The sequence below is a fragment of the Pongo abelii genome, chromosome 5, assembly GCF_028885655.2.
Source record: "Pongo abelii isolate AG06213 chromosome 5, NHGRI_mPonAbe1-v2.0_pri, whole genome shotgun sequence".
In the NCBI taxonomy this organism is placed as follows: domain Eukaryota; kingdom Metazoa; phylum Chordata; class Mammalia; order Primates; family Hominidae; genus Pongo; species Pongo abelii.
This window is the reverse complement of record NC_071990.2, coordinates 97,989,826-98,006,315: the sequence shown is the minus strand read 5'-3', so window position 1 is coordinate 98,006,315 and position 16,490 is coordinate 97,989,826. Positions and strand designations below refer to the sequence as shown.

The 16,490-nt window shown below is 39.6% G+C and overlaps 1 protein-coding gene across 9 annotated transcripts in view; it reads right to left on the bottom strand.

The window, feature by feature from the left end:
- Positions 1–16,490, bottom strand: part of KLHL32 (kelch like family member 32) — a 215,734-nt gene that overhangs the window by 12,950 nt on the left and 186,294 nt on the right. For 5 of the 9 annotated variants that reach the window (XM_002817169.6, XM_024248574.3, XM_063724913.1 and 2 more), the window contains one exon: positions 12,871–13,597. The exons of 2 other annotated variants lie outside the window; for them this stretch is intronic. In XM_002817169.6, coding sequence (XP_002817215.1) covers positions 12,871–13,597 — 727 coding nt within the window. Of the gene's footprint in view, positions 1–10,865; positions 13,598–16,490 lie in introns of those variants that run through there. 2 more of the 9 variants (XM_024248579.2, XM_024248583.3) reach the window with 2 other exon arrangements.

Genomic DNA, 16,490 nt, shown 5'->3' with positions numbered 1-16,490 from the left:
TGGATTAACATGTGTTAGAGCTTTTCATGAATAAGAAATAGGATATTCCAACATAAGAATGAGATACAATTAAAGGAAAATTAGCTACTGCTGAGGATCTGTTTGTATACCCTCATGGTGAGCCCATGACATAATTAAGAAGCTTATTGTTGAAGCAGTTTCATTTTCAAGAAACATTTCGGAAGCAATCCAGTTAAGAGCAAGCAACAAGTATGCTGACATTACCAAGAGGACCCCAATTCTGACAAGCTATTCTGCATGGCCAGAATGAGGGGCAAAGTATTAGGGAGTGAGAATGAACATAGTACACATAGACAAATCTCTATACAATTTATGCCAGGGACATAGTTATATGGAAAATTCTTGTCCTTCACTAAATTGTCAATTTTAAAGCTCTAACCTCTGTACTCTAACATAGTGATATCTTGATATCTCTTGATATTACTTATCAAAAAAGATCTAAAGCCAGTGCTGTCCAATAGAATATAACAAGAGCCACATATGCAAGTCACATATGCAATGATAAATTTTCCAGTAGCCACATAAAAAGTAAAAAGAAACAGTGAAATTAAATTTAATAAATTTTATATACCCCAATATAGCCACAATTATCATGTCAACATGAAATCAACATAAAAATTATTAAGATATTTTATATATTTCATATTCTTTTTTTCATACTAAGTCTTCAAAAGCCAGTGTATATTTGACACAACGCATCTCAGTACAGATTAGCCGTGCTTCAAGGATTCAATAAGTCACATGTGGCTAATGGCTACCACACTGGGCAGCACAAATCTAGGGCTCTTTGGTGCAACTGCTGTTGTGGTCGACTCTTTTGAAGTTCTCTTGACAACTGCTTAGATCTAAGACACCTGAGACCCACCTAATCAAGAACCACTAAAAAATCATCACACTTTCAGCTAAGTTTCTCTTATTTGTCCTCATACTTCTTTTCATACGTGTAGTGTATACTGAGCCCTGTAAAACCCAGAAATTATTCATTTTGCTTTAAGTTTTACCATTAAGTGGAAAAACCCTAAAAAAAACATAAAACAGCACAGTAAGAAAATATCACCAGTAGATATTAAATGTTAGATAATAAAATATCAAGGATACGGGACCAAAGAAATCTATCTTTAGAAAAATTGCCTTACATGCAGTTCTAGACACTGGTGTAAAATGAATAATATTCTTATTTTAATCAGTATCACAAAGAAGCAGCTAATTTTTCAATAAAGATATAAAATTAAGCCAGACTAAAAAAAGTTTCCTACTAGAATTTTTTGAATTTAAAAAACACTGTTAAAATACTGACCAAGAGGGCCTTAACATTCCCCCAGCTTAACTAAACTAAAAAGGTTGCTTCCTGACTCTAGGCCCCTTGACCTCCCTTTTCTTAGATTACTTACTTTAGAAAACTTGTAATCATAACTTCTTTCTCTCCCTCTTTGAGATGTAAATCATTTTAAAAGCTGCTTGCCAGTTTTATAACCCAATAATATCTTCCTTAAAGTCCAGAGAGCCATCCCTTTGAAATGTAATCATCAAGGAAGATAGTGCTCTATATCCCAGCCTCTATGGGAAGGTAGGACGGTAACTTTTTTTTTTTTTGAGACAGAGTCTCGCTTTTGTTGCCCAGGCTGGAGTGCAATGGCACAACCTCGGCTCACTGCAACCTCAGTCTCCCAAGGACCCTAACTGTGATAGACACCAATTTGCACCAAACACAGATGGCCTAATCACAGAGACCAAAACTGTCAACTCAGAAATAACTAACTGCATGGGTACAACACATCCATTAATCAAGCTCCCCTGAAATGTTCTTCAGTACTTTTCTACTAAATCACCCCAGTGCTTAAAAACCATCCTCTTAAAAACTTTGTTTAATAGAATTGATTTCAAACTGTATTCTGATCTCTCTCTCCTATTGTTATAGTCTTGAATAAAGTCTTCTTTCTCTGTGTAACCTTATCTGGTGCAGTTTTTGCTTTGACAGTTCAAATCTTTGAATAGGTCACCACCATCAACTACATGGCTAGGAGTCAAGTCAACAAGAATCCAGAGGATTAGTGTCGAATCCTTAACTGAGCTGGAATAATCAATCAAAACTAATGGATACATAAAGGGGAAGGAATCTATCCAGGCCAGTCATTACTCTCTCACTCAACCCCAGGAAGGAGATTATATCTTTCATATAATTGGCTTTGGCTATTATTAACTAGAGGACTATTTTTAAAATTCTCTCAGCAGCTTGAAGATTTAAGATTTTAAAGATCAACGAAAGCTTTGTCTGCAGAGAAATCCACAAAGAACACAGACATGAGCTTCCTGCTCTCAAAGAAAGTCTTCTCTGGATTTCTCATCGAATATCTCATTTTAAAAATGAAATCAAAGGAAAGGAAAACACACTTAAGAAAGCTGAGGCTGAAATGCCTATATAGTCAAGATGTGTGTCAAAATAAATATAGAGTTGTGTTTGCTTTTACTCCCAACCTTCCCTTTCTTGTGTGATTAAAAACAGAATGTTCAATAATTCTTTCTCAGCATAACCACACAAGAATAATTTAATCTCTTGAGACTTCACAAGTCTTCAGGGTTAAAATAATTGCTAGTGCTTTTGATCTGAGCCATAACCACCAGATTAATGTCCAGCTTGCCTACAATCACTTCTCTAACTGAAATGGTACAGAGGGCAAAGCTCCACCCATCACTTAAAGACTTCAAAAGTTTTTCTACTTGTTTTAGAAATATGGGACATAATTAATATCTACTGCAGTAAACTATCTGTTTTATGACACTATTTGAAAATGCTTACATTACTGTATGTATCAGACTTTGCCCATTATAGATTAAACATATAACCAATGGATTAGAATGTAGCTATTACATCCCCTCTCCCAAGCAGGGCATACAATTTATCTCCATGCTTTCCAGAATTATTATTTACTGTCTTCCACAAATGCATCTATAATACATTTTCTTCTTAATCTGTACTCAGTAATTAGATTCTTTACCCTTACATCCAAATTTTCACTCAAATGACAATGTTTAGAAATGAGATATTAAGTTACTAGTTGGGAGTAAAAATTAAAGTCCCAGTTATTTGATATTAATAGATTCCCTCTAGAATGTTAAACCACAGGAGGTGCCTAACAAACCTAGTGCTGCAACTTTTGCCAAGTCAGGATTACAAAGAAAAACCTTGGAAACTGGTTCTATTGCCTTCCCCTTTGAAATAATTTACAAATGAGCATATAAATAAAAGTCATGTTTCTCTCAATACTAAAATACATTTTAAAAAAGCATCCCAGTTTGCAGCCCACATTTCTTTAGCAGTGTTACTCATTTGCAGGGCTTTATCATTACATTCCCTTCACATAACACTCTTCACTTTTAGATTAATCTGCTGAAATGAGATGCTAAGGATTTGCATACAGATTTGACTATACAAAAATAGATATGGAATTAATAACAGTCTCTATATGTTTTAATTTCTCCTAGACTGGAGTACCCTTGCCTGCAGCAGTATTCCTGGCTTTGAAAGTCATCAAGCTGATTTGTCTGCTCTGGGTTACGATGCCACATGCTGCTATACTGTCCCCTGCAATCAAAGCACTTGCAAAGATAGATTCCATGCCTTCCTCTATCGAGTATATTTTATAGATTGGCAGTTTTGATCTCCCTCCCCCACCCCAGGGAGGATAATCTGCATCTTAACAGCTTTCTATAGATACATCTGTCATTAAATATGCCATCTCATATCAGCATCCATTTTTAAAACCAAGTTTTCTCTAACTTTGAAGTGCCACAGTGAAAGTTAAGACTTTCCAGCCAAAATTGAAAATGAGCAACCCTGTCTTATACTTTTGAACTGTGACTTAAAGATATACTGCAAGTTCCCCCAAAGTCAAATAAGTCTTTAAAAACTGCCAGAAGGAATGAAAAGTTACCACCATGCTACCAGCAGTGAGAAATGCTTTCTATCATCAAGACAGGAGAAAAGCATTTTTCTTAAGCTTCCCTGTACGACTCGCCACAAAATGTTGTGACAAATGGATGAGTGCATACTAGAGAGATGACAAGCGACTGCCAAACAAGCAACCTTTGTCTCTGCTACTGAGATCACTGACTCTCAAACTCATATTCTACTCAAAAGCAACAACTGGTCAATGCCGGCAGTGCTCATAAAATAGAGTGTATAGAAAAACTGCTCTCATTGTACGTGGTCAGACTGGGTCAAGTCTGATGGCTCTGCTGATTTTTTTTTAATGACAAAAAATACCTCTGTGGTAAATAGAGTAAACTCCAGGAGTAGATGCCTACAGTTGGCAATGCAGTGCTAACGCACCACCAGGACAGAGTGGGATGCAAAGAACTGATCCCCACATGCAGGGTGGAGGAGCATGCTCCAGGTTGGAATTCTGCCAGCAAATTCGGGATTGAGGAAAACCATCTCAAGTTCTCTGCAACTGTCCTGGAGACCTGCAGTGGCCAGGTTCACACTAGTCTAAGGGAAGAGTTTCAGGACAGGCTGTGGCATTAACATGGGTCCTACATGACTGTATCCTTGGGGAAGCCATTTAACACAACCATGCTCAGCTTCCTCATATGCAAAACAGTGATGATGATAACATTCCTCATAGGTTTCAGATGAACTAGAGTGCAAAGCATAGAGACAATCCACAGAGGGAAGTTTGCTACAATCCTGTAGCTGTTTATAAAAATTTCTTACCATTTCCATAAACTTTCTCCAGTTCTTGAAAGACTATAACTTCACGCTTACAATTTAATTACCTAAGGAACAACCTGTCATTAAGTGCAGGTTCCTATTAGTCACTATTTAGAGGGCTACACTCATTGTTAGCCCTTTAAAAAAGTAATACAATAGGAACATTTATAATAAATGCAAAACCAAACATCTATTTTTATATGACATTAGACTGTCCATATTTTCTGGATGTTTATAATACTAAACAATTACAGCCAAGAATCTTTCCACTAAATTAGCATCTTGAATAGAAGCATGCATAATCCATGCATTAAATTAAAACTAGTATCCATATTATTTCTGTCATACTTGAGGAACCCAAACAGATGATGGGTACTTAATATACTCAAAACCTGTGAAGTCTCTAATTTACAAAATACCTATAAAGGCAGGGTTTCTGCATTTGAAAATAGAAATTATGTCATTTAGAGCAAATAGGTGCAAACTTGTGACCCAGAAATATGTAAAGTATGCATTATGTATTGTTTTAAATAAATGAAATGATAAAATGGGGGTGAAATCAACCATAATGCAGATATCAATTAGATTCACCTGCCCTTTATAATCTCAATAATATTCACTGTAACTCCCATTCCTCATTCCGTAGAAAGTTGAAATCCTGCCTCCAAATATTTTTGCACATTCCCAGCAGGGTCAAACTCTCAAGGCCACCTCTGTCTGTCTTTCATGTCCCAGCTTTGCTGTGCTCTTGGATCTTTTATCTCCCTTCCACCATCAACTAAGTTCTTCAGCCATTCTCTATTTCTATGGTGTAGCTTTAACCATCTTCTCTCCTCTTGGGAATAAAGCAAATGATATTGTTCACATATTCTTTGGTAGAACAATACAGCTCACCATTTAGTTTACTGTCTTTTACTAGACCCATCTAGTTAGACACAAATCAATCGTCTAAACAAAGGCGGTTCTCTCCATGAGAAGAGTTTTGTAGCCAATGATTTGGACATAAAAAAAAAAAAACAAAACAGAACCTTACAACACCAATTTTAAAGGCCATTAGACTCCTGTAGTATGTAATTCTTTCAGAAAAAAATTTCTAATCTACACCAATGTATTTTAGAGTAGTTCCATTTTATCACCTTTCTCTTTACATTTTAAGTTTTAGAAACTGAACCGTAAAATCGCAGAAAGACATTATGTGTCTCTTCTCTCCCCTGAGAAGGATGGACAGTTAAGCAATTAAGGACAATCAATGATTGTTGATTCTAAACAAATCTCCAGATAGCACTCTGCTTCTGTGCATCATTTACTTTCAGTTTTATGCCATTTGGAAGTTCTTTTTTTACAATTTAAGCATCTATTTTGCAGACCTTCACTGTCACGATAAACAACTGGTAACCTTGTGGTTTGGTGGGAAAAGCATGGTCTAAAGAACCAGAGACACAGAGTTCAAATTCTAACTCTGTCATCTATAAGCTGTGTGATCTGGGGAGTCATTTAACCTCTTCAAGCCTCATTTCCTGGGCAGTGATGTGAGGGTAAATCAACAAAGTGCAACTTATTCGGGATACAGGTAAGACAGTTTAGGATGAAAGCTTTGTTAATTATTTGGAGAATGTAGGTGATCTGATTGCTTTCTTTCCTTTAAATCATTTAGCTCTCTAACAAGCATTGTAGAATACTACATTTCTGTTTGTTTTCCACCTCACTTCAATACTACAGTAGCTTTGTTTTCACCTCTTTCAGATTGGGGATAGGAAAGATTGGGGCACAAGTGAAAAAAAGAAAAAGTAACTGCTGGGAGCAGCTGGTTGCTAGGATCTAAAGCAACAAAGATTTAATTCTTCATGGACATTCTAATTCACTAGGAACTTTTAAGTGGATGTGCCAAGTTATCCACCTCCTAACCTCTACCAGGCAAGTGGCTTCCTCACATCATGGCCGCCTCCAGGGACAACAAGGGGGCATTCTCTTACTACTTACTCCCGCAACACACACTTTTCTCCCTCAAGCAAACCTTCAGCCCTTGCCTCTCACCTAACTGGGATCCTAGCTTGCTGAACTCCTTCCAGGAGGATTCTCTGGACTATTCCAGTCTCAAAACCTTTCATCATGAGTGAATCCACAGATCTTCCTTCTTCAGTCCTCTGCTGAGCATCATAAAACGACAGAAATTTGAAAACAGAGCCACTACAGTTTTGTGGTTTCCAAGGTTAGTGTGGATTCTGAACACCTATTTTTCTTTAACCTGTTAATTCCCTCTGTTTTCTCTCAGAGGCTTATTCCAAGGTCACTCTCCTCAGGCCCTCTACTTAGTCCTGACAGGCACAATCTCGACAGACCTGTTTCTCATTTGAATCAATCTACAAGAAACCTCTTCAGGTTCCTGCCCCTCACCTGTGAGCTTACCTAGGTTCACACCCATAATTATCTCCTTCCCTCCAGGCTTAAGGGTCCCTCCCTTCTCATGTTCAAGACCTACCCCCTGCCCAGCTCCTTGCCTTTCAGGACACTGTGTCTGTTTTCAATATTGTATCCTCAGGACTCTTCACTGTTCCTGGTACCTGGGAAATGCTCTCAGCGTTTACCAGCCAAATGGATGCCCCTCCTCCCTACACCTTCAATTTCACTCTCTTTCCTTATTAATATATATGCTCAGTGCCCTTGCATCCTCAAACAAACAAAATCCCTCCTTCACCTCTGGATTTCGTCTTCTAGCTACTCAGCCAAACAACCCTCTTGCTTCCTTTTCTCAGCCAAACTCCCCTCTTTCTTCCTTTCTTTCCTTCTTAATCTCCTTTATTCTTCCTAAAGCCAAAATGCTATTTATTAATTTATAATGAAAAAATGAGGCTGTTACATGAACTAAAATATGTGAACAACTAAAAACAGCACATTCTCTCCCTATATGTATACAGGAAGCCAGATTGTTAATTGGAAAGTTGTCTGATAAGCTCAGATTTGGGGAATGAAGTTGAGAAAATACGCTTGTTCATTAGTATTAGACTAAGAAAGGCTTTATCCTAACTTTTTGCCGAGGTAGTCTGTACCTGGGGTTTCTATTTCCTCACTTTTCAATCATACCTTAAACTACTGTATTCTAGTTTCCACCTTCTTCCAATTCCCTGAAACTGCTTTCACTACAATTTTCCCAATTAAAAAATGCAGTGGAAATATTTTGGACCTTGATATCCCTGTAGTGTTTCCCAAACTTCTGCCCTTAGCCCCTTTCCAGACAAACTCTTATCCATCTCTCTTGTCACACTCTCTGCCTCCTCCTCCTACTATCTCACTTAGATTTGCTCTGAGAAACCAAAGGAAAGATCTTCTCTCTGAGTCTGAGAAGAGGGGGTTTTGAGGAAAGTGAAGAAGTTCCAGCCAGTGAAGGAAAGGGGTGAGAGAGTAGCAGTAGGGTGTAGAGAGGGCTGAGAGTGCCACTGTGCATGATGTGCTGAGGATATACCCATACCAAGCCCTCCTACTAATTGTCCTCCTCCCACAGGTGGAGCCACCTAGGTACAGGGACAGACCAAGCAGATCACTGGGTTTGTCAAACACTGCATGTTTCCCAGAGGACAAGATAATTATTGAAGTGATTGGACCATGAAATTCAAGTATGAGGACAGGGAGGAGTTAATGGATAATAGAAAGTAGCCAATGGACCCGAAGCTAAGTTAGGCACCTCCAGTGTTAAAATAATTCCTCAATTATTTTAGGTGCTACCTTTCCTGCCTTCTGCAATAGTCACTCCCTGCTTTGCACTACTTTTGTGCCTTGGAAAGACTTCTGCTGTCACCCTCAAATTACCTGTTTAAAAGTCTGTTCCCTCTACTATATGCTACTTTAATGCTCCAGCACTATCCCAGAACAGGACTTGGAGAGGTTAGGAACTTGAGCTCAGCATCTCATGATGGATAAGAAGTGCAGCACAAGTTTTGTGTGTGTGTGACCACGGTCTGTGGTCTCAGCACACCACAACTCAGCCTCTGCTATGCCTGCTGTTAGTTCCCAATATTTTGTCTACAATTCTTCTTCTTTTTTTTTTTTGAGATGCAGTTTCACTCTTCTTGCCCAGGCTGGAGTGCAGTGGTGTGACCTCGGCTCACTGCAACCTCCACCTCCTGGGTTCAAGCAATTCTCCTGTCTCAGCCTCCCAAGTAGCTGGGATTACAGGTGCCCGCCACCATGCCCGGCTAATTTTTGTATTTCTAGTAGAGATGGGGTTTCACCATGCTGGCCAGGCTGGTCTCAAACTCCTAATCTCAGGCGATCCGCCCGCCTCAGCCTCCCAAAGTGCTGGGATTACTGGCGTGAGCCACTGCACCCAGCCTTTGTCTACAATTCTCAAGATGTAAGTAAAACAATATCTGCGAAAAGATAAGGCAATTATATTTTTAAATGTTAATAAAATTTTACATTATTTTAATTAATACTAGAAAAACCCAAGTCCTGTTAGTAGCTTTGAATAAATTAAAGTTATTTAAAATGGGGCAATGCAAACTTCATATAAATTTAATCAAGATGAAAATACACATAGCTTCTAGGGAGTTAAGGCTTAACAAATGTCCTTTCATTAATGAAATATCTGAAAAATTATTTGATTGCCAGCTCCTAGAGGGCAGGAAGTATGTTTGCTAAATTAATTTCATGTATCTGTGACTCAGCACTATACAAGGATGTGGCATTCACCAAGAGAATCAAGAAAGCACTAAATATTGCTTTTGAGTAAATGCAATAACATTTGTCTCATTTTTATAGTTTTCAAGCACTAACTTTGCAGTTAGCCTCTTATTTTGCTATCATTTGATGAAAATGAAAAAAATAAGCTGTTTTTCATGATGAGCTCAGGATTAATTTTCCCTCACACACAAAAAAAGGTTCTTTTTAGTAGTTCACAAACTATGCCTTCCAACAGAGAGCATATATTTTAAAAACACAGCTGTAGGATATTTAAGAGCTTATTTTACCTTGATACTGTGAATTTCAAATCAAAATGGTATGGAACACTTGTGAATTGGGTCACAATGTCAAACGCTACAGGAGCCCGTAAAATTCGACTCTAACATCTTTAATTAAATGCTAATGGATATGTACACACAGCATGATTTTCTGGATTCCTTTCTGCTTGTCATACTTTAAAAACTATAAACAGGTTTCAAGATTTCCTGACCCCAAAATGGACCGAAATGGGGGAGAGGTGTGGAAAGGGAGTGAGCACGCTGGCAATGTCAAGTCTCTAAAGAAACATTCATTCTGTGTTCTAGAGAACAGAACCAAGAACCTAAAATCCACCTTCTATAATCCATACTACCCCCACCTCAGGCAAAGTTTGCAAAATACCAGAAGGATGCCAATGACTTAATCCCCGTCAATTAAATTGGAAATACATGATTATTTGGTAAAGGATAAGGAATAGCCTCAAACATTTTCATCTGCTCCAATAAATCAGGTTACACTCCCAACTCAGTGATAGGCAGGGTGAACTATACCTGTATTTTTGTTAAGGGGCCCATTAGCAAATCTAGTCACCCCTCCCTATTCATGGTTAGATTCACAATTGATTTATTATAAGCTGGGCCTGAGGAAAGAGGCAGACGACTGAAGGTATTAGAAATGTCACTGGCGATTTCCTCTTCTTTCCAATTAAAGATATTGTACTGTACACAGCAAAGTGAGTTTCTCATCTCAAGTACACGGTAGGGAGAAACAAACCTGAGAAAATTGTGATTGTTTTCATTAAGTGTGGTTAACACAGGCAGCATATATTAGTGCAAAAGAAGAATAAAGAAAATGTATTTCCTTTCACAGTAGGAGAAAAACAAAGTGAGATAGCAATAAGGATCTGTAATAAGTTGATAGATTTAATAAAATGTAAAAGGAAACATATAGCCCCATATTGAAAGGGAAGTCAGCTTGATACCAGGACGACGAGTCTAGCGAGTCTAAGAGGAGCTTCTGTGCTTTCTTAAGGCCTCACTGAAGAAGGTATTAAATCATCATATCTTTAAGACTATGTAAGGGAAACCCCAGCATTCTTTTACAAGCTAGGTTTACAGCCAGAATATTTATTAAAATATTTATGAGAAATTCATACAAAACTTAGAAAATGCAGTGCAAAATTTAGGAATACAGTATATTAATAATATATGAAACTAAATGAGTCAATGGAAGGAATGTCAATTGGGAGAAAACATAAATGGCATTGATTTCATAAACCCATCGTTGTTTTGCCATCCAAGACAAGTACAGATCTGTTCCTTCTGTTAGCAAAGACTTATTTGCTGCCTAGCTTGAAATTTCTCCAGCACAGCCAAAAGAATATAGTCTTGGTGGTTATTAACTGTTGAAATATATATTTAAAGAAAAAGGAACAGTAATTAGATAAATGAGGTTTTAATTTAAATATATCTATGTATACTAACATACATACTTGTTTCTAATGTTTCTTTGGTACAGAGCCAGTAAATGTTGGGTCCACTTCATCTGTCTGCTTCCTTAGTCCTAGTCTTCTCTTCATTCATTAATTTATTGAGCACTTAAACCCTGAAGTGAGCTACGTTCTGTCAATAAACATCAGTGAATTGCCAATAACTGAGGCACCGCTCAGAGAAGCTGAGCCTGTGACTATCTTCCTGGTTATTGAGGGCAGCAGAAGAACAAACAGTCAAAGTCCAAATGAATTTAAAGAAGTGCAAGGGAGAATTTTGTCAGAGCAGGTGTTAGAACACTAGAGACAATTATTGAGGAAAGCTGAGAAGCCTTTGCAGGTGTACTTAAAAGTAATGATTTCTTCTAAGTACAAACATCAGGGTTATTCTTAATATTTAAGTTTTTTACCCTTTCTATTCCTCTTAGTGCTTGATGACACAGAAATCCAACAAGTTCCATTTGGGTTACAATGTGAGTATCTTCCAACTGGGAGAAAATGCAGCTTTCTTCCTGATAGAAAAACCTTTCAAAGGAGAACACTTAGGGCCTTTCTCAAAACTAAGATTGAAAACACAGGTTGATAATGTGATGCTGATAACATATGCCTCACAGACTCCTTCTGTATAAGCAAAAAGGCAGCCCAGAGGGGTGTGACGGGTCTGTGGGTGTAGAGAAAACAAGACTGACAAGGAGTAGTTAACTGTGGATTTTGGGTTGTGGGTACATGGGGTTCATTATTCTAGTCTTCCCTACTTTTTCCATAATCAAAAGGTTTTCAAAAGAGATGAAAAGGTAAACTAGAGCTCAAACTGTACCATCAGTAAAAATAGGAGAGTACATAGGAATGAAGGGTTAGAATGGCACAAGTAACTACCATTCACAGATAATTAAAAACAAACAAACTTTGTTTTAGGCTGGGCACAGTGGCTCACGCCTGTAATCCCAACACTTTGGGAGGCCAAGACTGGTGGATTGCTTAAGCTCAGGAGTTCGAGGGCAGCCTGGGCAATGTAGTGAAACCTGTCTCCACAAAATTTACAAAAATTAGCTGGGTGTGGTGGTGTGCTCCTGTAGTCCCAGTTATTTGGGAGGCTGAGGTGGGAAGATCACTTGAGCCTGAGAGGTGGAGGTTGCAGTGAGTCGAGATGGCACCACTGCACTCCAGCCTGGGTAACAGAGTGAGACCCTATCTGAAACAGCAACAACAACAACTTTGTTTTGGTAACTTAAATCCCTTCCCTCAATGCACAGCATAGTGATTACTTGGATATATACCTATTGCTATACCCAGAAAAATGGATTAACTGGGCTTATACTTCTCTTGCCTTGTCTTTGATGAAATGGCTCTAGTCAGGCAGCCAGGGGTGAAAGAAAAAGCAAAGGACCTAGATAAACCACAAGCTGTGCAATACAATCCATGAATAATCAAGAGCTGACAGGAGATCTGGTAGAAAAAGACAGTTGTGATGGACCAACAATTTCCACCTTGAATTTTTATTCCATTAATCACTCAGAAAGTCACAGAAAGGCGTATTATTTCCAATTACATTGCTCTCTAGAGTAGGTGCTCAATAAATGAATGTTAATTAGCTAAAATGGCATGCTTGGTTCAATCTTTCAATTACACATGGCCACAGTATTAAAGCTTGACTTGTAAATATATACCACAATGAAAGTGTGTTTTGATAAATCCAACATGAGGTATGTTCTACCTGATATCCAAAGAAGACCATCAGCCACATATCCAGCATGGCATGAAAGGGATCTGTCAAAGGACTGAACAAAAGTCCATTTGTTCTTCTTGGGGCAATATCGCTCAACTGTAGGCAGAACCTGGCGCAGTTCATTTCTGCCCCCAACTGCATAGAGGTATTCCTCCATGGCACCCAGCACAAAATGCTCCCGGCAGTTTTTCATGGGTGCTATCTCTGCCCAGGAATTACTGCGGGGGTCATAGCGACAGGCAGTCCTCACGGCACACGTCCGGCCACTGGCATGCTCAACTTCCCCTCCTGCCACAAACAGGAAGTCCCCCATGACTGCCACACAATGGTGGCTCCTTCCCACAGGCATGGGAGCCAGCTCACTCCAGTTGGCAATGGCGGCTATGAGAGCATTCTCCTGATCAACGGGATTGAAGTACCGAAGTTCCTTGACCTTGCAGACCTCGCGCTTTTTCCCACCAATGATATACAGAGTGTCTGACTGGAACCGTGGTTTGGTCCTGCGAGTCTGCCAGACGGGCTGTGCATAGATGCTCTGGTGGTATTCCAGGGCCTCGTTGACAAGGGCTGTTGCAGTCTCACTTGCTTGGACAAGGGGGTGGGACAGGGCAACTGTATGGAGAGTATCCACATCCATTAGACCAAAGCGGATGTATTGCAGGAGCTCGTCCATGTACTGGTAGTGGCAGTTGTGCTCCAACCACCTCACAGCTAGCTGAAACAGAGGGAAGCGAGATGAGAGGAGACACAAAGGTAAGAAAGAAAGAGAGAAAGCAACAGCATATAGGTAGGTTACCTGTATTCTTCCAGGCAGGAAATAATACAAACTTTCTTACAAACAGTATAACTGGAATATTTTGATGCCCATGTGAGGAACTTTTTTTCTGTCTCAGCAAAGACACAAAAGCACTCAATTGCTGTAGGGGTAAGAAACAATGTGAAGCAACACTGACGGGGGCTTCAGATACCATTTGGGATGAACAATAATTGATTTTCAAAGAATGAAAATACTGTTGCGAAACAGCCTGTTCCCTTATGTTTCATGCAAAAGAGGCTCAGTACACCCCACCACCAGGAAATGTCAATGGTGGGAAGTGTCATCAAAGCTCAAGTAATATATGTCAACCCATAAGCCAAGGTGCTGTATCAATATGAGTAACGTAAGAAAATATGTGATCATCTGAGACCACAGGGTGTACTTGAGAGAAAATCAATATAACACTAGTAGAATGATTTAGAAAGAAAAAAGACTCCCCCTCCCACCCCACATCCCTTTAGTAGGTATAACAGTCAGGAAGCAAGAAAAGAAAAAGTAAGATTCTAACCTATTAATTTTTTCTCTCAATTAACTTTTACCTTGAAGACAGTTGTAATTTGCACATGTAAGATACTGGAAATTTGTTAGAGTCATTTTCACAAAAACAGAATATAGAGGAGATCATCTTTGCATTATGAACATAATAGCAGAATGTAATCCTAACCTTTTTATTCCTTTCAAATCTCTTCTAAGAAGGAAAGGAGTTATAACATTTTGATATCAGCAAAGAGAATTTCTTAAAACTAAAGCAGGTACGTTGTCATAAATAATAAAAATTATTGTTTAATTTTGTTATTTATAATAAAATTTTATAAATAAAATTATATATTTATTATTAAATAATAAAGAATATTGTTTAATTTTGTTATTTATGACAATGTACCTGCTTTAGTTTTAAGAAATTCTCCTTTTTTTTTAAATTAAAAAAATTCATCAGGTCCAGGCACGGTGGCTTACGCCTGTAATCCCAGCACTTTGGGAGGCCGAGGCAGGCAGATCATGAGGTCAAGGGTTCAAGTCCAGCCTGGCCAACATGGTGAAACCCTGTCTCTACTAAGACTACAAAAATTAGCTGGGTGTGGTGGCAGGTGCCTGTAGTCCCAGCTACTCAGGAGGCTGAGGCAGGAGAATTGCTTGAACCCGGGAGGCGGAGCTTACAGTGAGCTGAGATCGCACCATTGCCCTCCAGCCTGGGTGACAGAGCAAGACTTCATCTCAGGAAAAAAAAAAATCATCAATGAAAAAAACACAATTCATTTATGGAGCACCTAAAGTAATTTAATTAGTGTGACTTAATAGCTAAGTTTGGCAAACCTTCCCACACACCAGTATAATGAAGTATATCTAACATCTCAGTCAACATATTTGATATGAATTATTCTTAGCAGCACTTACATTAAAGTAGCTCTCCCAGACAATGTGAATGTGAGTCTGAAGGAATTAGCAGGAAAGAATGAAGCAAAGAAATAGAATATTAAATAATTTTGATGGGGACAGGAGGCAGGAAATTCTGGGCAGAAGAAGGTGGGTCCCCACTGAGGGCCCCACCCTCAAGCCTGGCACTGCAGCCCAAAGTGAGAACATACATTCCTGTTTCAAGCTGGAATGTTGACTTTTCCAAAACCACCCATGATCCACCCTACCCCCATCCTGTACCCATAAAAACCCCTGACACAGCCAGCAGAGAGGAGAAGTGGCTGAACATCAAGAGGAGAAGCAGCAGCTAAATGTCAGAGACTATAGTTGGAGAGAAGTGGCTTGACTTCAGAGGGAAAGCTTGACAGCTTCAGAGAGGAGTCGAGCAGGGGATGGCCAGACTTCAGGGGAAGATTACCTTCCCACCCATCCCCTTTCCAGCTCCCCTTTCTGCTAAGAGTCACTTTCATTGGCAATAAAATCCCCCACATTTACCGTCTTCAACTTGTTTGTGTGGCTTCATTCCTCCTGAATGCCAGACAAGAACTCAGGTGCCAAGAGGGTGACCCTCTACTGAGCTGTTAATATTTAAGCCGTCCACAGATGGCAAAGATAAAAGAAGGCATACTGTAACACTCCTTCTGGAGCTTTGGGGGCTACAGGCACTCCCCACTAGATGCTGTGGTGGGGCCTGCACAGAGTTTTGCTCCTGCCAGTGCCCAAAAGCACTTGCCAGGTCCTGCACTCACTCACCTGCATGTTCCCTCCCATGAGGGGTTGGGTGCAGCGGGTTCGAGTGAGTGAAGTTCACCTCTGCTGGCACTGAAGCGGCTGGCTAGCTCCAGCACCCGCATTCCAGTTCCCGCCCATGAAGGGGTCAGGGAAACTGGAGGCCCGCCCAGGATCTTCTTCTGGGAGTCTGCCTAGGATACATCAGAAGGGTGAGTAAAATGCAGATCTGTCTCTTGTCCTCAGACTTTCTTCTGAGCTATGCCTGTTGCAGGGGACAGGATGCAACACTGCCAGCTCTCTCTTTCCTTCAGGTGAAAGGAATGTTGGCTCTATTTCCCTTCATGGAGGCTTAGCCACCATGTGTGACCAGAATAAAGTCCTGGGACAACTGAAGGCGTCTGGCCAAGGCCACTCCTCAGTGTTGCTGGAAGGCCCCTGGACTGGACCCAGTCCGAGATGTAACGGGTGGTTGGCTAAGATCCCCCCCCAAGACTTTTCTGTGGTATCTTTCCTTTCTTCCTTTGTGGTTTGAAATGGCTCATTATCTGTTCTTTTATAATGTTAAGGTTTTGCTACAAACTTTAGAAATGTTACTAAGTAGAATAAGCATTTGGCCCAGCAATCAGATAAGCAATTCAGAACA